At 50.4% G+C, this 22861-nt stretch overlaps 1 protein-coding gene across 1 annotated transcript in view; it reads left to right on the forward strand.

Moving 5' to 3' along the window:
• Window positions 1–22861, forward strand: part of spef2 (sperm flagellar 2) — a 244563-nt gene that overhangs the window by 51400 nt on the left and 170302 nt on the right. The window contains exons 9-11 of the mRNA XM_060847113.1: window positions 5502–5689; window positions 7317–7485; window positions 14338–14557. Of these exons, the coding sequence (XP_060703096.1) occupies window positions 5502–5689; window positions 7317–7485; window positions 14338–14557 (577 nt within the window). The remainder of the gene's footprint in view (window positions 1–5501; window positions 5690–7316; window positions 7486–14337; window positions 14558–22861) is intronic.

The raw sequence follows: 22861 nt of genomic DNA on the forward strand, positions 1-22861 counted from the left end.
GGGATGTGGGTGTCGCTGGTAACGCCTGGTTTTTATAACTCATTCCCAGTTGGTCTCTCGGCCATTTCGGAGGGTAGTTAAGAGTCATGTAGGTGACACCAGGTGAGGATGACAGTTTCCTGCAGGAGAGGACATGAGTGAACCCGATGGGTCTTTACAACAATTGACAACGGCTTTGTGGTCATCACTAGACTCTTCATTCCAGATCTTATGGAATTTAAATTTTACCGTCTGCCAGGGGTGGATTTGAACCCACGTTCCCAGGGCCATTTGGTTGGAGTTCTGGGTTACCGTATCACCGCTACCCTCCTCAGCTTTACACAGAGTCAGGGTGGAATCCTGGGTGATGTGGGCTAGGGTGGTAAATGTGGCAGAATCGCATAGGAAGTTCAGCAAGGATGACCTCGATGTTGGGAATAACTTGCTGCATCTTTTTCTTCAGATCAGGGTGTCAGGGTGAGATTCCCACGAGGCAGCACTGAGGAGCCTATAAATACAGATTATTGCTTGTTCATGACCTTAATTACTGCCCCTCTCACCTCAGTAATATAAAGCTTTCCCTTGTACCACCTGCCACTAGCATGTTAGACACGGAGAATCCTTGAGACGGGAGTCAATCGACAATAGACAATAGGTGCAGGAGTAGGCCATTCTGCCCTTCGAGCCAGCACCACTATTCATTATAATCATGGCTGATCATCCTTAATCAGTATCCTGTTCCTGCCTTATCCCTATAACCCTTGATCCCACTATCCTTGAGAGCTCTATCCAATTCTTTCTTAAATGAATCCAGAGACTGGGCCTCCACTGCCCTCTGGGGCAGAGCATTCCACACAGCCACCACTCTCTGGGTGAAGAAGTTTCTCCTCATCTCTGTCCTAAATGGTCTACCCCGTATTTTTAGGCTGTGTCCTCTGGTTCGGCACTCACCCATCAGTGGAAACATGATTCCTCCCTCCAGAGTGTCCAATCCTTTAATAATCTTATATGTCTCAATCAGATCCCCTCTCAGTCTTCTAAACTCAAGGGTATACAAGCCCAGTCGCTTCAGTCTTTCAGTGTAAGGTAATCCCGCCATTCCAGGAATTGACCTCGTGAACCTATGCTGCACTCCCTCAATAGCCAGAATGTCTTTCCTCAAATTTGGAGACCAGAACTGCACACAGTACTCCAGGTGTGGTCTCATCAGGGCCATCTACAGCTGCAGAAGAACCTCTTTGCTTCTATACTCAATCCCTCTTGTTATGAAGGACAGCATGCTATTAGCCTTCTTCACTACCTGCTGTACCTGCATGCTTGCCTTCATTGACTGGTGTACAAGAACACCAGATCTCTCTGTACTGCCCCTTTACCTAAATTGATTCCATTTAGGTAGTAATCTGCCTTCCTGTTCTTGCCACCAAAGTGGATAACCATACATTTATCCACATTAAACTGCATCTGCCATGCATCCGTCCACTCACCTAACCTGTCCAGGTCACCCTGTAGTCTCCTAACATCCTCATCACATTTCACCCTGCCACCCAGCTTTGTATCATCAGCAAATTTGCTAATGTTATTACTAATACCATCTTCTATAACATTAATATATATTGTAAAATGCTGTGGTCCCAGTACTGATCCCTGCGGTACCCCACTGGTCACTGCCTACCATTCCAAAAGGGAGCTGTTTATCACTACTCTTTGTTTCCTATCACCCAACCAATTTTCAATCCAAGTTAGTACTTTGCCCCAATACCATGCGCCCTAATTTTGCTCACTAACATTCTATGTGGGACTTTATCAAAAGCTTTCTGAAAGTCCAGGTACACTACATCTACTGGATCTCCCTCGTCCATCTTCAGAGTTACATCCTCAAAAAATTCCAGAAGATTAGTCAAGCATGATTTCCCCGTCATAAGTCCGTGCTGACTCTGACCTATCCTGTTACTACTATCCAGATGTGTCATAATTTCATCCTTTATAATAGACTCCAGCATCTTTCCCACCACTGAGGTCAGACTAACAGGTCTATAATTTCCTGTTTTCTCTCTCCCACCTTTCTTAAAAAGTGGCACAACATTAGCCACCCTCCAATCTGTAGGAACTGATCCCGAATCTATTGAACTCTGGAAAATAATCACCAACGCATCCACAATTTCTAGAGCCACCTCCTTCAGTACCCTGGGATGTAGACCATCAGGCCCTGGGGACTTATCAACCTTCAGACCTAACAGTCTCTCCAACACCAATTCCTGCTTAATATGAATTTCCTTCAGTTCAGGTCCTTCAGCCACTGTTACCTCAGGGAGATTGCTTGTGTCTTCCCCAGTGAACACAGATCTGAAGTACCAATTCAATTCCTTTGCCATTTCTTTGTTCCCCATAATATATCCCCCTGTTTCTGTCTTCAAGGGCCCAATTTTAGTCTTAACCATTTTTTTGCCTTTCACATACCTAAAAAAGCCTTTACTATCCTCCTTTATATTTTTGGCCAGTTTACCTTCGTACCTCATTTTTTTCTCTGCGTATTTCCTTCTTAGTAATCCTCTGTTGTTCTTTAAAAGCTTCCCAGTCCTCTGTTTTCCCACTTATCTTTGCTATGTTATACTTTTTCTCTTTTGACTTTATATGTTTCTCAACTTCCCTCGTCAGCCACGGCCACCCATGCCTCCTCCTGGGATCTTTCTTCCTTTTTGGAATGCACTGATCCTGCAACTTCTGCATTATACACAGAAATATCCGCCATTGTTCCTCCACTATCATCCCTGCTAAGGTATTGCACCATTGAACTTTGGCCAGCTCCTCCCTCACAGTTCCATAGTTCCATTTATACAACTGAAATATTGTCACTTCCGATTGTGCCCTCTCCCTCTCAAATTGCAGATTGAAGATTATTGTATTATGGACACTACTTCCCAATGGCTCCTTCACTTCGAGGTTGCACAATACTAGATCCAGAATTGCCTTCTCCCTGGTTGGCTCCAGCACCAGCTGCTCTAAGAATTCATCTTGGAGGCACTCCACAAAGTCTCTTTCTTGGGGTCCAATACCATCCTGATTCTCCCAGTCTACCTGCATGTTAAAATCCCTCATAACAACTGTAGTAACATCTTTGCGACAGGCCAATTTCAGCTCCTGATTCAACTTACATATGACATCCAGACTACTGTTTGGGGGCCTGTAGATAACTCCCAAGAGGGTCTTTTTACCCTTAGTATTTCGCAGCTCTATCCACACTGACTCTACATCCCCTGATTCTAGGTCCCCCCGCTCAAGGGACTGAATATCATCCCTTACCAACAAGGCCACCCCACCCCCTCTGCCCGTCAGTCTGTCCTTACGATAGCACGTGTAGCCTTGAATATTCATTTCCCAGGCCCTGTCCACTTGAAGCCACGCCTCAGTTATCCCCACAATATTGTATCTGCCAATTTCCAAAAGAGCCTCAAGCTCATCCATCTTATTTCTCATGCTTCGTGCGTTCATGTATAATATTTTTAATTTGTCAGAGCGGGTGCCTGGGGATCTCCAGCCCACTGCTTCCTCCAAGCAACTTCCACGTTGGACTTTATGCAGTCATTCCTGGGGCACTGGCTACAACCACAGACATTGGTACCCGATGTGTGCCAGCCTCGAAGAACCGTCACAGCACGTCACCAGTCCATTTACAGGATACCTCTGGATTTTAATCTACACTTAGGGCCACAGTGACACCCACCATGATAACACTGCAGCAAGGACAGTCAGGCATACTGACCCAGCTCAGGGACTGCACCAGGCTGCAGCTCTCGCATGTTCCCTTTGCTCACTGAGTTTAAACCTGTCTGGATGCTCACCTGCCTTGCCTTTTGCACCTCATTGAGATAATCTCATTGAAACCTATAGGACACTGAAAATGATAGATATTTTCCAGTCATAGACGGCTTTGAGTATGTTTAGGGTAGAGATGGATAGATATCTCCCGACCAGTGGGGTACAGGGTTGTGGGGATGGGGTGTGTAAATGTCAGTGAGAGTTTTGATCAACCCTGATTGTATTGAATAGCAGGACAGGCTCCGCGGGCTGAATAGCCTACACTAATTCCTATGTTCCACACCACCTGGTTTGACTCTTGTGCCTTTTATGAGCTGTTTTCCTCCTGGTAAGACAGTACTAAAGCTGGTACTGCTGTTAGTTTTGGTGGCAGAGGGGAGGTGTCCCGAGTGAGTGAGTAGGCAGGGCTGAGGGTATGCAGGGTTCGTGGAGTCAGGTTTGAGGTGGATTGCAGTGAGTGAGGGAAAATGTTGCAGGCAGTAGTGAGAGTGGGAGAGCATGGGGCTGGTGCTGTGGCAGGGTGGGAGAAGGCAGCTAGACTCAGACAAGAGGAGTGTAATAGGTATGAGCTCGGTGTTAATGAGAGCTGGTTGGTAAGATATAGCAAGAAAACTTCTCAGACAGCAAAACCCTCCAAAAAACCCAACAAGACTGACATTTAGCTAATGTTGGAAAGGTGTACCACGTGGAGTGAACCAGGAATTGGTGCTGGAAACCAACTGTTTACAATTTATGTAAATGTCTTTGATGAAGGAACGGGAGTTACGTTTGTTGATGACATAAAGATAAGTAGGAAATTAAATTGTGAATTATGAAGAGGATATCATGATGCTGCGAGAATGAATATGTGGGGCAAAGATCTGGCGAGAGGGAGAATGTGAAATTGTCTCCTTTGTCAGGGAGCATTAAAATGAAGCATATTATTTAAATGGTGAGATATTGCAGAGATCTGAGATGCAGAGGGATCTGGCTGTCCTAGTGTGTGACTCACAAAAATCACAATATGCAACGACAAAAAGTAATGAGGAAAGCAAGAGAATGTTACCGTTCATTGTAATTGCTCTTGTGTTCTTAGAATCCCTACAGCGTGGAAACAGGCCATTTGGCCCAACAAGTCCACACTGACCCTCCCAAAGATTAACTCACTCAGACCCATTCCCCTACCCTATATTTACCCCTGACTAATGCACCTAACCTGCGCATCCCTGAATACTATGGGCAATTCAGCATGGCCAATTCACCTGACCTGCACACTCTTGGACTGTGGGAGGAAACCGGAGCACCCGGAGGAACCCACACAGACACGGGGAGAATGTGCAAACTCCACATTGCCCTGAGTTGTGGATGGCAGCAGGAATGCTGCTTTCAGTGTCAAATTCAGCTCCCATTCTCCAAGGAGTAAATGATGTGACGAGATTACACCAACTCAGCTCGATTTCTGAAATTTATCGGGCACATTAGGAATTACATTGTATTCTTGAAGATTGTAAAATGAATAGGGTTGGACAGGTAAAAAGAAATTCTCTTGGGGACAGAGTGTTGAAGCCAGTCTTCATGATGGACATCAATTGGCATCATAAGCTTTCAGTGATAGAATGATATCTCAGTTACCGCGGGGTGGGGGAGGTGATCAGGGTGGACAGAGTCTCTGACACTTGTCAGTGTTGTCTCCCAGAGTCAGGAACGAGCTGCCATTTTCCCTGTAGGTGTTGGTGAGACAGGAGAGACTGGAGCACACGGAGCAGATCCAGCGAGAACGGGAGGTCCATGAGCGGATCATGGCTCAGCGGGCAGAGCAGAGATTCCGGAAACACTACAGCCTGTGCCAGGAAGTGGTGGAACACATCATCGACTTGGTGACCAAGATCGCAGAATACCGTGAGCTCACACTGAAGTACGTGTAAACGCCGAGCAGCTGGCATTTTGGTGGGGCACACCTCACACTTGCTCTGCCATTCAGCAAGGTCATGGCTGATCTCGTCACTCCCCATTCCCATCACACACCCGAGATTACCTTCACCCCCTTTCTTAGCTCTCCACCTCTGCCTTCATCATACTCTGCTTCCAATCCCTTTCTCGGAGGAGACTTTCAAAAACCCGTGAGACTTAATGAGAGAGAAGAATCCTTTCTCAGTTATAAACATGTGACCCATGACTTTTAATCAGCGAATCCTAGTCCTAAATTCTCCCACCTGAGGAACCATCCTCTTCACCCTCAGGATCTCTCACATTTCACTCGAGTCACCTCGTACTCTTCCAAATCCCAGTGGATACAAACCCAATATCTCCAAGCTTTCCACAAGTCACCCCTGATCTAGAAATGATGTTATTAAATTGGAAAAACTGCAGAAAGCATTGACCGGGATGTTACCGGGACTGGAGGGTTTGAGTTAGAAGGAGAGGCTGAAAAGGCTGGGACTTTTTCCCCTGGAGTGTTGGAGGCTGAGGGGTGGAACTTATAGAGATTTCTAAAATCATGAGGGGCATGGAGAGGGTGAATAGACCAGGGGTTGAGAAATCCAGAACTAAAGGACAGAGGTTTAAGGTAAGAGGTGAAAGTTTAAAGGGGACCTGAGGGCCAACAGAGGGTGGTGCACATCGAGAATGGAACTGCCAGAGGAAGTGTTAGACACAGGACCAATGACAACATTTAAAAGTCATTTGGACAGGAACATGAATAGGAAAGGTTTGAAGGGATATGGGCCAAACAGAAACAAAATGGGAGGGGTTTACTTTCGAAACATGGTTGGGACGGACTGCTTCCATCGTTTAGGATTCGATATGTCCCCATCTAGAAAACAAAATCAGAAACTGTCCCCCATCAAACACTCCCAGGGCAGGGACAGCATGGGGTTAGATACAGAGTAAAGCTCCCTCTACATTGTCCCCATCAAACACTCCCAGGACAGGGACAGCACAGGGTTAGATACAGAGTAAAGCTCCCTCTACACTGTCCCCCCCATTAAACACTCCCAGGACAGGGACAGCACAGGGTTAGATACAGAGTAAAGCTCCCTCTACACTGTCCCACATCAAACACTCCCAGAGTTAGGGAGCTACATTAGGGTCAGGGTCAGGGTCAGGGTCACGGAGCTGCATTAGGGTCAGGGTCAGGGTTAGGGAGCTGTATTGGGGTCAGGGACACGGTCAGGGAGCTGCATTAGGGTCAGGGTCAGGGTCAGGGAGCTGTATTAGGGTCAGGGTCAGGTCACGGATCTGCATTAGGGTCAGGGTCAGGGTCAGGGTTAGGGAGCTGTATTGGGGTCAGGGTCAGGGTCACGGAGCTGCATTAGGGTCAGGGTCAGGGTTAGAGTTAAGGTTCAGTTGGCTGTCCTAGTCCATGCCTTAGTTCACTGTGCTGTACATACATACTGATCCCGGAGCAGTGCCGACTTGGAGGTCCGTGTGGTGGCTGCATGTTCAGGTCAGTGGACATGGTTCAGAGGTCAGACTGGAAAAGCATGGGTCTGACCTGCTGAGTGTATGACTGTGTTTTCTCTCTCTCTCTCTCTCTCTCTCAGCTTGATTCCAGTGAAGATGATGAGAGAATGGAAAGAAATGTTCTTCCATGAGATTCCCTTCTATGAGCAGCCGATCAGTAAGGCCCAGTCTGAGACGGAAGGTCCAGCTGATGCAGTGCAGCAGGAGCTCATGGCCATGTTAAACACCCAGGACTATGAGGATTATAAGGTACAGTCCGGCCACTGTCACCATCGACAGGCAACCAGAGACTGAAGGTGTGTGTGTGTGTGTGTGTGTGTGTGTGTGTGTGTGTGTGTGTGTGTGTGTGTGTGTGTGTCTATGTGTGTGTGTGTCTGTCTCTGTGTGTGTGTGTGTGTGTGTCTGTCTGTCTGTCTGTCTATGTGTGTGTGTCTGTCTGTCTATGTGTGTGTGTCTGTCTGTCTATGTGTGTGTGTGTGTGGAGATTAGATTAGATTAGATTCCCTGTAGTGTGGAAACAGGCCGTTCACCCCAACCAGTCCACACCGACCCGCAACCCACCCAGACCCATTCCCCTACATTTCCCTCTGACTAATGCACCTAACTCTAAAGACAATTTAGCATGGCAAATTCACCTGAGCTGCACATCTTTGGACTGTGAGAAGAAACTGGAGCACCTGGAGGAAACCCACACAGACACAGGGAGAATGTGCAAACTCCACACAGACAGTCACCTGAGGTGGGAATTGAATCCGTGTCCCTGGCGTTATGAGGCAGCAATGCTAACCACCGAGCCACCGTGCCGTTCTTAGTACTAGATCAGTACAGTTAGTACTCCGTCGGTGCAGTTAGTACTCCATCAGTGCAGTTAGTACTCCATCAGCGCAGGTAGTACACCATCGGTGCAGTTAGTACTCCATCAGTGCAGTTAGTACTCCATCAGTGCAGGTAGTACACCATCGGTGCAGTTAGCACTCCATCAGTACAGTTAGTACTCCATCAGTACAGTTAGTACTGCATCGATGCAGTTAGTACTCCATCAGTGCAGTTAGTACTCTTCAGTACAGTTAGTACTCCATCAGTGCAGGTAGTACTCCATCAGTGCAGGTAGTACACCATCGGTGCAGTTAGCACTCCATCAGTACAGTTAGATTAGATTAGATTAGGTTAGATTACTTACAGTGTGGAAACAGGCCCTTCGGCCCAACAAGTCCACACCGACCCGCCGAAGCGAAACCCACCCATACCCCTACATTTACCACTTACCTAACACTACAGGCAATTTAGCTTGGCCAATCCACCTGACCAGCACATCTTTGGACTGTGGGAGGAAACCGGAGCACCCGGAGGAAACCCACGCAGACACAGGGAGCACGTGCAAACTCCACACAGTCAGTCGCCTGAGGCGGGAATTGAACCCGGGTCTCTGGTGCTGTGAGGCAGCAGTGCTAACCACTGTGCCACCATGTATGTATGTTTGTGTTTGTGTGTTTGTGTGTGTGTGTGTGTGTGTGTGTGTAAGTAAATGTGAGTCTGTATGTATATTCATGCCTGAAACTCAGCACACTTCTTTTTAATATTCACTCATGACTTGTGCCCAATGACTGGGCCCAGTATTTATTCCCCGTCCCTAGTTGCCCCTGGGGAAGGTGGGGGTGAGCTGCCTTCCTGACCCGCTGCGTTCCATGTGCTGTAGGTTGACCCACAATGCCCTGAGGGAGGGAATTCCAGGATTCTGACCCAGTGACACTGAAGGAACGGCGATATATTTCCAAATTAGAATGGGGCGGGACTCAGAGGGGAACCTGCAGGGGGTGGTGTTCCCATGTACCTGCTGCCTTTGCCCTTCTAGATGGAAGTGCTCATGGGGCTGGAAGGTGCTGTCTGAGGATCTTTGGTGAATTTCTGCAGGGCATCTTGTAGATGGTACACACTGCTGTTACTGAGTGTCGGTGGAGGGGAGGGAGGGGATGGTACACACTGCTGTTACTGAGCGTCAGTGGGGGAGGGAGGGGATGGTACACACTGCTGTTACTGAGTGTCGGTGGGGGGGAGGGAGGGGATGGTACACACTGCTGTTACTGAGCGTCAGTGGGGGAGGGAGGGGATGGTACACACTGCTGTTACTGAGCGTCGGTGGGGGGAGGGAGGGGATGGTACACACTGCTGTTACTGAGCATCGGTGGGGGGAGGGAGGGGACGGTACACACTGCTGTTACTGAGCGTCGGTGGGGGGAGGGAGGGGATGGTACACACTGCTGTTACTGAGCGTCGGTGGGGGGAGGGAGGGGATGGTACACACTGCTGTTACTGAGTGTCGGTGGGGAGGGAGGGGATGGTACACACTGCTGTTACTGAGTGTCGGTGAGGGAGGGAGGGGATGGTACACACTGCTGTTACTGAGCGTCGGTAGGGGAGGGAGGGGATGGTACACACTGCTGTTACTGAGTGTCGGTGGGGGGAGGGAGGGGATGGTACACACTGCTGTTACTGAGCGTCGGTGGGGGGGGAGGGGATGTTTGAGGATGTGGTGCCAATTAAACGTATTGCTTTGTCCTGGATGGTGTTGAGCTTCTTGAGTGTTGTTGGAGCTGCCCCCATCCAGGGCAACTGGGGAGTGTCCCATCCTACTCCTGCCTTGTGCCTTGTAGATGGTGGACAGGCTTTGGGGAGTCAAGAGGGGAGTTACTCACCGCAGTATTCCCAGCCTCTGACCTGCTCGTACGGTCACTGCACCTATGTGGTGAGTCCAGTTAAGTTTCTGACCAACGGTAATCCTCAGGATGACGATAGAGGGTGACTCAGTGACAGTAACACCACCGCATGTCAAGGAGTGATGGTTAGATTCTCTCTTGTCGATGGTGGTCATAGCCTGGTATGTGTGTGGTGCGAATGTTACTTTCCACGTGTCAGCCCAAGCCTGGATATTGTCCTGATCTTGTTGTATGTGAACACGGCCTGTTTCAGTGCCTGAGGAGTTGTGAACAGGGCTGAATGCTGGGTAATCATTGGGGAACATCCCCCACTTCGGACCTTATGGTGGAGGGAAGGTCATTGATGAAGCAGCTGAAGGTGGTTGGGCCGAGGACACTACCCTGAGGGACTCCTGCAGAGATGTCCTGGAGCTAAGATGGCTGACCCCCCACAACCACAACCACCTTCCTCTGTGTCAGCTATGACTCTAACTAGCGGAGAATTGCCCCCTGATATCAATTGATTCCAGTTTTACCAGGGCTCCGTGTTGCCACACTCGGTCAAATCCAGCCTTGATGTCAAGGGCTGTCCCTCTCCCCTCCCCTCTGAGATTCAGCTCTTTTGTCCATGTTTGACCCAAGGCTGGAATGAGGTCAGCAGCAGCCATGAATGCCTGTATTACTGTGAACTCGCGTGGGTTCCAGGGTCTGGGTGTCTGACAAGGCTGGTCACTGGGAGACAAGGGCTAGCGTCCACCATCATGGGCTGATGACTCCTTTACACAACCCCATGACTGAGGCAGGACATAAAGCCATAGAGTCATAAAGATCAGATTAGATTAGATTCCCTTCAGTGTGGAAACAGGCACTTGGGCCCAACCAGTCCACACCGACCCTCCGAAGAGTAACCCACCCAGACCAATTTCCCTCTGACTAATACACCTAACCCGTACATCTTTGGACAGTGGGAGGAAACCGGAGCACCCGGAGGAAACCCACGCAGACACGTGGAGAACGTGCTAACTCCACACAGTCAGTCACCCGAGGCTGGAATCGAACCTGGGACCCTGGTGCTGTGAGGCAGCAGTGCTAACCACTGAGCCACCGTGCTGCCCATGTAGAGAATAGAAACAGACCCTACCATCAAACTCACCCATGCCAGCCAGAAGTCTTAAATCAATCTAGACCCATCTGCCAACATTTGGTCCATATCCCTCCAAACCCTTCCTATTCATATACCCAACCAAATGCCTCTTAAATGTTCTCATTGTACCAGCCTCCAGCACTTCCTCTGGCAGCTCATTCCATACACGTACCACTCTCTGAGTGAAAAAAAACCTCTTAGCTCCCTTTTAAGTCTGACCCCTCTCACCCTAAACCTATACCCTCTAGTTTTAGACTCCCTCACCCAGGAAAAAAAACCTTGTCTATTCACCCAATCCATGCCCGTCATGAATTTATAAACCTTATAAGATCACCCCTGAACCTCTGGGAAAACAGCGCCAGCCTAATCAGCCTCACCCTATCGCCAAAACCCTCCAACCCTGGCAACATCCTTGTAATACAAGTAGAGACAATGCAGCTCATTCAGGGCCAGAGGCATGGTGGAGCAGGTGCTGGGTCTCCTGAGGGTGGGGTTCCATCTGTCTGCATTGTCTGGGGGAGGGGCCTGACAGCATTCTTCAGAGAAAATGTGGCATATAACTGGAGCAAGGAAAGGGAGGCGGTTATTGATGCTGAGAAACTGTGAGAGTGGGAGCAGGCTTCCAAAGAGCAAGCTGAGGACATGGAGCAGGAGGAATATCACCTTCTCAGGCACAATGAGTTGAATGGGACTTAATTCACCCTTAGCTCCAGTAAATGTGAGTTGGGTACAGTGATCATTTGTTGACTGGATGACCTGGATGAAAGGACTGGGAGCATTCTGGGAAGTTTGTCAATGATACGAAGTTAGGTGGACAGGCAGGTAGTACTGAGGAGGTAGGGAGGCTGCAGAAAGATTTAATGAGGTAAAAACAATGACTGCAGATGCTGGAAACCAGATTCTGGATTAGTGGTGCTGGAAGAGCACAGCTGTGCTCTTCCAGCACCACTAATCCAGAATGCAGAAAGACTTAGACAGTTTGGGAGAGTGGTCCAGGAAATGGCTGATGGAATTCAATGTGAGCAACTGCGAGGTCTTGCACTTTGGAAAAAGGAACACAGGCCTGGACTATTTTCTAAATGGTGAGAAAATTCGTAAAGCCAAAGTACAAAGGGATCTGGGATCTGGGATCTGGGATCTGGGAGTGCTAGTCAAGGATTCTCTAAAGGTAAACATGCAGGTTCAGTCCATGATTAAGAAAGTGAATGTAATGTTGTCATTTATCTCAAGAGGGTTGGAATATAAAAGCAGCGATGTCCTACTGAGACTTTATAAAGCTCTGATTAGGCCCCATTTGGAATACTGTGTCCAGTTTTGGTCCCCACACCTCAGGAGGGACATACTGGCACTGGAGCGTGTCCAGCGGAGATTCACACGGATGATCCCTGGAATGGTAGGTCTAACATACGAGGAACAGCTGAGGATCCTGGGATTATATTCATTAGAGTTCAGAAGGCTGAGGGGAGATCTAATAGAAACTTACAAGATAATGCATGGTGCAGAAACGGTGTCGCTGGGAGGTTGTTTCCGTTCGGCGGGGAGACTAGGACCCATGGGCACAGCCTGAGAATTAGAGGGGGTTAATTTAGAATGGAAATGAGGAGACATTTCTTCAGCCAGAGAGTGGTGGGCCTGTGGAATTCATTGCCGCAGAGTGCAGTGGAGGCCGGGACGGTAAATGTCTTCAAGGCAGAGATTGATAGATTCTTGATATCTCAAGGAGTTAAGGGATAAGGGGAGAGTGTGAGTAAGTGTAGTTGAAATGCCCATCAGTCATGATTGAATGGCGGAGTGGACTCGATGGGCCGAATGGCCTTACTTCCACTCCTATGTCGGATGGTCTTATGGTCTGTAACATTATTGGTGCTTGTCAGGAGAGTGTGACTTGTATGCTAAAAAGTCATAGAATCTTGAGAGTGTAGAAGCAGGTCATTCAGCCCATCAGGTCCACACCAAGCCTCAGAAGAGCATCCCCCTATCCTATTGCTGTAACCCTGCATTCCCCACAGCTCATCCACCTAGCCTGCACATCCCTGGACACCGAGGGCAGTTTAGAACGGCCAGTCCAATCTAACCTGCGCATGTTTGGACAATGGGAGGAAACTGGAGCTGTTGGAGGAAACCCACACAGACACAGGGGTATGTGGAACCTTCACAGGTCCCTGGGCGCTGTGAGGCAGCCATGCTAACCACTGAGCCACCGTGCTGCTCCTGTGAGGAAAATGCAACTTCTGCTTGTTTGGTTTGTGTTGGCTTTTAGTGTTGGTGACTAGAGGTGAATGTTTTGAACCGTCTGTGATGTCTCCCCACTTAACGATGGTGAGACTCTGCAAACCAGTGGGTCATGTGGACAGTGGCGCAGTGACTGACAGGGGATTGTCAGAGAGAATGTGGCTGTAGTACAGGCAGGTCTGTGGCCTGGTGTTTAAACAGCGACCGGGGTAGGAATGAGCAAGGAAGTGTAAACTGTGCTGCCTCTGTGCTGTCAGAGTCATCGGTTTAATGCTGCAGTACCACTATGTTCATATAATGTAGAGATGCTGGTATTGGACTGGGGTGGACCAAGTTAAAAATCACACAACACCAGCTTATAGTCCAACAGGTGTAATTGGAAGCACACTAGCTTTCAGAGCGACGCTCCTTCATCAGGCAGCGAGATCCAAAAGCTTGTCCTTCCAATTAAACCTGTTGGACTATAACCTGGTGTTGTGGGATTTTTAACTTGGTGCTCGCTGGGGGCGGGGGGTGGGGGGTCAATGATGACGAGAAATCCTGGGATACCCCAGCAGTGGGAAATATTCCTGGCCGTGGTGAGGGAGGTTCTCAAGGTAAGTAGTTAATGAGCTAGGTCAGGGATGACCCCATAAGAAAACTCACTAGACCTCATCGAGAAAAACTGTCCATGAAACTTGATGAAAAAGCCACATCGCCAAAAATATAGGAAGATACAGCCCACATTTTTGAATGCATCTTTGCCTCTCTAACAGTCTGTCTGCCTGTCTCTCTCTCTCTCTCCCACTGTCTCTCCATCTGTGCCTTTCATCCCTATCTTTCTCTCCTCCTCTTACTCTCTTTCTCTGCTTCTCTTCTTGATCATGTTCTCTCTCTATGTCAGTTTTTTTTCCTTTCTCAATTGTTCTGTGTCTCACTCTGTCTCTCTCTGTCTCTTTCTCTCTGTCTTACTGTCTCTCTGTCTCATTCTGGGTCTCTCTCTCTCTCACTCTATTCTCTCTGTCCCACTATCTCTCTATCTCTCTCTATCAGATGATGACAGGTGATTGGCTGCCACCAGAAGGAGGAGATATTCATGGTCCTCCTGCCAACAATAACATTCTGGGTCATGTGGTCGCACGCATCTTTGAGATAGTTCATCCCGTCCAGCCACCGACGCCACCCCCTGTGTTTCCTCCATTCCCCATCAAGGCATGCATTCTGGGCAAGGTGCTCGCAGGGAAAAGCACCTGCCTGAAGGACTTAGCGGAAGGTACGTGCAACAACACCTCAAGTCGGGGGGAAGCACATCCAAACATACACATGCAAACACACACATGCGCACACACACATGCGCACACACACACACACACATACATACATACACACACACACTCACACACATACACACATACACACACATACACACACTTACACGCACACACACGCACACACACGCACACACACACACGCACTCACACACACATACATGCACACACACGCACACACACAGACACACACACATGCGCACACACAGACACACACACGCACACACACACATACACACCCTCACACACACATACATGCAGACACACACACACACACACACGCACTCACAGATACACACACACACACAGACACAGACACACACACACACATACACACACACGCAGACACACACACACAGACAGACAGATGTACGTGCACATACACAAAGGCAGATATCCCCATTTCCTTCCCATGCCTGATGGTTTCAGTGGAGGAGCTGTCACACTGTGACACACAGTAACTGCTCTTTCCTGATCGAACCATTCTTTGAGTATGAATCCTCACCACTGTGACCCCACAAATTGTTGCATTATTTTTCACAAGCTTTTGTTTCTCAAGAGCAACAAATCCAAAGTAAAGTTTGAACAATGCCGAAAGTTATTACATTACAATTCTGTGATTATTTTGTCAATTAAATTCTTTCTTAATTGATTGAACAATTTTTGATTGATAAAGGCTTGGCAAGAAGGATTAGGGAGAACCCAAAGGCATTTTACTGATACGTGAGGAATAAGAGAATGATCAGGGAGAAGGTAGGGCCGGTCAGGGATAGGGGAGGGAACTTGTGTGTAGAGATTGAGCAGATAGGGGAAGCCCTAAATGAGTTTTTTGCTTCAGTTTCCACCAAGGAAAGGGAACTTGTTGTGAATGAGAACTTTGAGGAGCTGGGATACAGGCTTGACCAGATCGAGATTGATGAAGTTGATGTGGTGGAAATTTTGGAAAACATTAAGATTGATAAGTCCCCAGGGCCAGACCAGATTTATCCCAGGCTGCTCCGGGAAGCGAGAAAGGAGGTTGCTAAGCCGCTGGCGAGGACATTTACCTCCTCACTCTCCACAGGAGTCGTACCGGAGGATTGGAGGGAGGTGAATGTTGTTCCTCTTTTCAAGAAGAGTAATAGGGAAATCCCTGGCAATTACAGACCGGTCAGTCTTACAGCTGTGGTCAGCAAAGTTTTGGAAAGAATTCTGAGGGATAAGATTTATGACAATTTGGAAAAACAGAGTGTGATTAAAGGCAGTCAGCATGGCTTTGTGAGGGGCAGGTCATGCCTCACAAATCTTATTGAGTTCTTTGACAAGGTGACGAGACAGGTTGATGATGGTCGTGCAGTGGTTGTGGTGTATATGGACTTCAGCAAGGCATTTGATAGGGTTCCCCATGGTAGGCTCATTCATAAAGTCAGGAGGTATGAGATACAGGGAGATTTGGCTATCTGGATTCAGAATTGGCTGGCTGACAGAAGGCAGAGAGTGGTTGTAGATGGAAAGTATTCTGCCTGGAGGTCAGTGGTGAGTGGGGACCCGCAGGGCTCTGTTCTTGGGCCTCTGCTCTTTGTAGTTTTTATAAATGACTGGTATGAGGAGGTTGAGGGGTGGGTTAGTAAATTTGCAGATGACACAAAGGTTGGAGGTGTCGTCGATAGTATAGAGGGATACTGCAGGCTGCAGTGAGACATAGACAGGATGCAGAGCTGGGCTGAGAAATGGCAGATGGAGTTCAACCTGGATGCATTTTGGAAGGTTGAACTCGAATGCTGAATATAGGATTAAAGACAGGATTCTTGGCAGTGTGGAGGAACAGAGGGACCTGGGTGTGCAAGTACATAGACCCCTCAAAGTTGCCACCCAAGTGGATAGGGTTGTTAAGAAAACATATGGTGTTTGGGCTTTCATTAACAGGGGGATTGAGTTTAAGAGCCGCGAGGTTTTGCTGCAGCTCTACAAGTCCCTGGTGAGACCACACTTGGAATATTGTGTCCAGTTCTGGTCGCCCTACTATAGAAAAGATACAGAGGGTTTGGAGAGGGTGCAAAGAAGGTTTACCAGGATGCTGCCTGGACTGGAGGGCTTGCCTTATGAAGAAAGGTTGAATAAGCTCAGACTTTTCTCTCTGGAGTGGAGGAGGAAGAGAGGAGACCTGATCGAGGTGTACAAGGTAATGAGAGGAATAGATAGAGTCAACAGCCAGAGACTTTTCCCCAGGGCAGGACTGACTGGGACCAGGGGAGTCATAGTTTGAAGATATTAGGAGGAAGGTATAAAGGAGATGTCAGAGGTAGGTTCTTTACACAGAGAGTTGTGAATGTATGGAATGTGTTACCAGCTGTGATGGTGGAAGCAGAGTCATTGGGGACATTTAAGCGACTGCTGGACATGCACATGGAGAGCAGTGAGTTGAGGGGTTCGTAGGTTAGGTTATTATATTTTACACTAGGATTAAATCTCGGCACAACATGGTGGTGCGAAGGGCCTGCTCTGTGCTGTACGTTTCCGTGGTCTAGCTGTGTTGTACGTAGCTGCAGGAAGTGAATGAGAACAAAATGGAATGTGGTGCATGATGGATGGATTCAAAAATAGGGAAGTTGTGCTGTAGTTGTATGAGAACACTGGAGCAGGAGGAGGCCATTCAGCCCCTCAGGCCTATTCTGCTGTACTTCACCATATTCCCATGTTCTCCCAAATAGCTTGGTGTTATTAGTGACTGTCAATCTCTCTCGAAGTTAATGACTGAGCATCCACAGATCTCTGGAGTAGAGAACTCCTGAGATTCACCAACCTCTGAGTCCAGGGATTCCTCGCCGTGTCAGTCCGAAATTAATTGCCTTTTATTTTGAGTTGAAGTTCTCTGGTTCTGGACGCATAACCAGGGGAACATATCCTTTCAGTTTGTGCTTTGCCCGTCCCTTTGAGAATTTAATAAGATTCCACGAGATCCTTTAATATTTTGAAACTGCAGAGTACAGGCTCAGTCTCCTCAGTCTCTCCTCCTAGGACAGTTCCAACATCCCCAAGTCAGTCTGAGGAACCTCCATCGCTCTTCCTCTGAGGAGGGGACGGGACTGGAGACAATGTTCCAGGTGCAGTCTCACCAGAGTTCTGGCTCATTTGGAACAAGACTTCTTTTGCTCCTGTGTCTAAATCATATTATGATAAAGTCTAAAACATCATTTACCTCCTGCATGGACTGCTGCGCGTGCATACAAAAGTTCAGTCACGTATGAACAAGGACACCTGGATCCTTTCGTACATCGAGACATTCCAATCTATCAACAAGGAGCACTTTACACCCTGACACATATATTTACAATCACTCAGCTTATCCTCTTTATATCATCCTCACAACTTGCACTCGCAAAACGTTTGTAACATCTGCAAACTTCAAAATTATTCCCATGAGCCCCTAACTCCAGATCAGTGATATATATATATAGTGAACAGCTGAAACTACAGGCCACACTCCATCAGCACAGGAAAGGCCCTTTGATAACTACTGTCTGTTTTATACCTGTTTAATAATCTTCAATCCGTACCAGCAGGTTACCTACAATTCCACACATTAATTTTAATAAACAAACCTCCTGTGTGGGATCTTATCAAAATTCAAATATGCTACAACACATTTAGGATGTGATAGCACTGGGAGAGGGGACAGAGGGAGACTGACCAGGGTGTGATAGCACTGGGAGAGGGGACAGAGGGAGACTGACCAGGGTGTGATAGCACTGGGAGAGGGGACAGAGGGAGACTGACCAGGGTGTGATAGCACTGGGAGAGGGGACAGAGGGAGAGTGACCAGGGTGTGATAGCACTGGGAGAGGGGACAGAGGGAGACTGACCAGGGTGTGATAGCACTGGGAGAGGGGACAGAGGGAGACTGACCAGGGTGTGATAGCACTGGGAGAGGAGACAGAGGGAGACTGACCAGGGTGTGATAGCACTGGGAGAGGGGACAGAGGGAGACTGACCAGGGTGTGATAGCACTGGGAGAGGGGACAGAGGGAGACTGACCAGGGTGTGATAGCGCTGGGAGAGGGGACAGAGGAAGACTGACCAGGGTGTGATAGCACTGGGAGAGAATACAGAGGGAGACTGACCAGGGTGTGATAGCACTGGGAGAGGGGACAGAGGGAGACTGACCAGGGTGTGATAGCACTGGGAGAGGGGACAGAGGGAGACTGACCAGGGTGTGATAGCACTGGGAGAGGGCGCAGAGGGAGACTGACCAGGGTGTGATAGCACTGGGAGAGGGGACAGAGGGAGACTGACCAGGGTGTGATAGCACTGGGAGAGGGAGCAGATGGAGAGTGACCAGGGTGTGATAGCACTGGGAGAGGGGACAGAGGGAGACTGACCAGGGTGTGATAGCACTGGGAGAGGGGACAGAGGGAGACTGACCAGGGTGTGATAGCACTGGGAGAGGGGACAGAGGGAGAGTGACCAGGGTGTGATAGCACTGGGAGAGGGGACAGAGGGAGAGTGACCAGGGTGTGATAGCACTGGGAGAGGGGACAGAGGGAGACTGACCAGGGTGTGATAGCACTGGGAGAGGGGACAGAGGGAGACTGACCAGGGAGTGATAGCACTGGGAGAGGGAGCAGATGGAGACTGACCTGGGTGTGATAGCACTGGGAGAGGGTACAGAGGGAGACTGACCAGGGTGTGATAGCACTGGGAGAGGGGACAGAGGGAGACTGACCAGGGTGTGATAGCACTGGGAGAGGGGACAGAGGGAGACCGACCAGGGTGTGATAGCACTGGGAGAGGGGACAGAGGGAGACCGACCAGGGTGTGATAGCACTGGGAGAGGGGACAGAGGGAGACTGACCAGGGTGTGATAGCACTGGGAGAGGAGACAGAGGGAGACTGACCAGGGTGTGATAGCACTGGGAGAGGGGACAGAGGGAGACTGACCAGGGTGTGATAGCACTGGGAGAGGCGACAGAGGGAGACTGACCAGGGTGTGATAGCACTGGGAGAGGGGACAGAGGGAGAGTGACCAGGGTGTGATAGCACTGGGAGAGGGGACAGGGGTAGACTGACCAGGGTGTGATAGCACTGGGAGAGGGCGCAGAGGGAGACTGACCAGGGTGTGATAGCACTGGGAGAGGGGACAGAGGGAGACTGACCAGGGTGTGATAGCACTGGGAGAGGGAGCAGATGGAGAGTGACCAGGGTGTGATAGCACTGGGAGAGGGGACAGAGGGAGACTGACCAGGGTGTGATAGCACTGGGAGAGGGGACAGAGGGAGACTGACCAGGGTGTGATAGCACTGGGAGAGGGGACAGAGGGAGAGTGACCAGGGTGTGATAGCACTGGGAGAGGGGACAGAGGGAGAGTGACCAGGGTGTGATAGCACTGGGAGAGGGGACAGAGGGAGACTGACCAGGGTGTGATAGCACTGGGAGAGGGGACAGAGGGAGACTGACCAGGGAGTGATAGCACTGGGAGAGGGAGCAGATGGAGACTGACCTGGGTGTGATAGCACTGGGAGAGGGTACAGAGGGAGACTGACCAGGGTGTGATAGCACTGGGAGAGGGGACAGAGGGAGACTGACCAGGGTGTGATAGCACTGGGAGAGGGGACAGAGGGAGACTGACCAGGGTGTGATAGCACTGGGAGAGAATCCAGAGGGAGACTGACCAGGGTGTGATAGCACTGGGAGAGGGGACAGAGGGAGACTGACCAGGGTGTGATAGCACTGGGAGAGGGGACAGAGGGAGCCTGACCAGGGTGTGATAGCACTGGGAGAGGGGACAGAGGGAGACTGACCAGGGTGTGATAGCACTGGGAGAGGGGACAGAGGGAGACTGACCAGGGTGTGATAGCACTGGGTGAGGGGACAGAGGGAGACTGACCAGGGTGTGATAGCACTGGGAGAGGAGACAGAGGGAGACTGACCAGGGTGTGATAGCACTGGGAGAGGGGACAGAGGGAGACTGACCAGGGTGTGATAGCACTGGGAGAGAATCCAGAGGGAGACTGACCAGGGTGTGATAGCACTGGGAGAGGGGACAGAGGGAGCCTGACCAGGGTGTGATAGCACTGGAAGAGGGGACAGAGGGAGACTGACCAGGGTGTGATAGCACTGGGAGAGGAGACAGAGGGAGACTGACCAGGGTGTGATAGCACTGGGAGAGGGGACAGAGGGAGACTGACCAGGGTGTGATAGCACTGGGAGAGGGGACAGAGGGAGACTGACCAGGGTGTGATAGCACTGGGAGAGAGGACAGAGGGAGACTGACCAGGGTGTGATAGCACTGGGAGAGGGAGCAGATGGAGACTGACCCGGGTGTGATAGCACTGGGAGAGGGTACAGAGGGAGACTGACCAGGGTGTGATAGCACTGGGAGAGGGGGCAGAGGGAGACTGACCAGGGTGTGATAGCACTGGGAGAGGGGACAGAGGGAGACTGACCAGGGTGTGATAGCACTGGGAGAGGGGACAGAGGGAGAGTGACCTGGGTGTGATAGCACTGGGAGAGGGGACAGACGGAGACTGACCAGGGTGTGATAGCACTGGGAGTGGGGAGAGAGGGAGACTGACCAGGGTGTGATAGCACTGGGAGAGGGGACAGAGGGAGACTGACCAGGGAGTGATAGCACTGGGAGAGGGAGCAGATGGAGACTGACCTGGGTGTGATAGCACTGGGAGAGGGTACAGAGGGAGACTGACCAGGGTGTGATAGCACTGGGAGAGGGGACAGAGGGAGACTGACCAGGGTGTGATAGCACTGGGAGAGGGGACAGAGGGAGACTGACCAGGGTGTGATAGCACTGGGAGAGGGGACAGAGGGAGACCGACCAGGGTGTGATAGCACTGGGAGAGGGGACAGAGGGAGACTGACCAGGGTGTGATAGCACTGGGAGAGGAGACAGAGGGAGACTGACCAGGGTGTGATAGCACTGGGAGAGGGGACAGAGGGAGACTGACCAGGGTGTGATAGCACTGGGAGAGGCGACAGAGGGAGACTGACCAGGGTGTGATAGCACTGGGAGAGGGGACAGAGGGAGAGTGACCAGGGTGTGATAGCACTGGGAGAAGGGACAGGGGGAGACTGACCAGGGTGTGATAGCACTGGGAGAGAGTACAGAGGGAGACTGACCAGGGTGTGATAGCACTGGGAGAGGGGACAGAGGGAGACTGACCAGGGTGTGATAGCACTGGGAGAGGGGACAGAGGGAGACTGACCAGGGTGTGATAGCACTGGGAGAGGGGACAGAGGGAGACTGACCAGGGTGTGATAGCACTGGGAGAGGAGACAGAGGGAGACTGACCAGGGTGTGATAGCACTGGGAGAGGGCGCAGAGGGAAACTGACCAGGGTGTGATAGCACTGGGAGAGGCGACAGAGGGAGACTGACCAGGGTGTGATAGCACTGGGAGAGGGGACAGAGGGAGACTGACCAGGGTGTGATAGCACTGGGGGAGGGGACAGAGGGAGAGTGACCAGGGTGTGATAGCACTGGGAGAGGGGAGAGAGGGAGAGGGACCAGGGTGTGATACCACTGGGAGAGGGGACAAAGGGAGACTGACCAGGGTGTGATAGCACTGGGAGAGGGGACAGAGGGAGCCTGACCAGGGTGTGATAGCACTGGGAGAGGGGACAGAGGGAGACTGACCAGGGTGTGATAGCACTGGGAGAGGGGACAGAGGGAGATTGACCAGGGTGTGATAGCACTGGGAGAGAATACAGAGGGAGACTGACCAGGGTGTGATAGCACTGGGAGAGAGGACAGAGGGAGACTGACCAGGGTGTGATAGCACTGGGAGAGGGGACAGAGGGAGACTGACCAGGGTGTGATAGCACTGGGAGAGGGGACAGAGGGAGACTGACCAGGGTGTGATAGCACTGGGAGAGGGGACAGAGGGAGACTGACCAGGGTGTGATAGCACTGGGAGAGGGGACAGAGGGAGACTGACCAGGGTGTGATAGCACTGGGTGAGGGGACAGAGGGAGACTGACCAGGGTGTGATAGCACTGGGAGAGGAGACAGAGGGAGACTGACCAGGGTGTGATAGCACTGGGAGAGGGGACAGAGGGAGACTGACCAGGGTGTGATAGCACTGGGAGAGAATCCAGAGGGAGACTGACCAGGGTGTGATAGCACTGGGAGAGGGGACAGAGGGAGCCTGACCAGGGTGTGATAGCACTGGAAGAGGGGACAGAGGGAGACTGACCAGGGTGTGATAGCACTGGGAGAGGAGACAGAGGGAGACTGACCAGGGTGTGATAGCACTGGGA

Source organism: Hemiscyllium ocellatum, chromosome 2 (assembly GCF_020745735.1).
Source record: "Hemiscyllium ocellatum isolate sHemOce1 chromosome 2, sHemOce1.pat.X.cur, whole genome shotgun sequence".
Classification (NCBI taxonomy): domain Eukaryota; kingdom Metazoa; phylum Chordata; class Chondrichthyes; order Orectolobiformes; family Hemiscylliidae; genus Hemiscyllium; species Hemiscyllium ocellatum.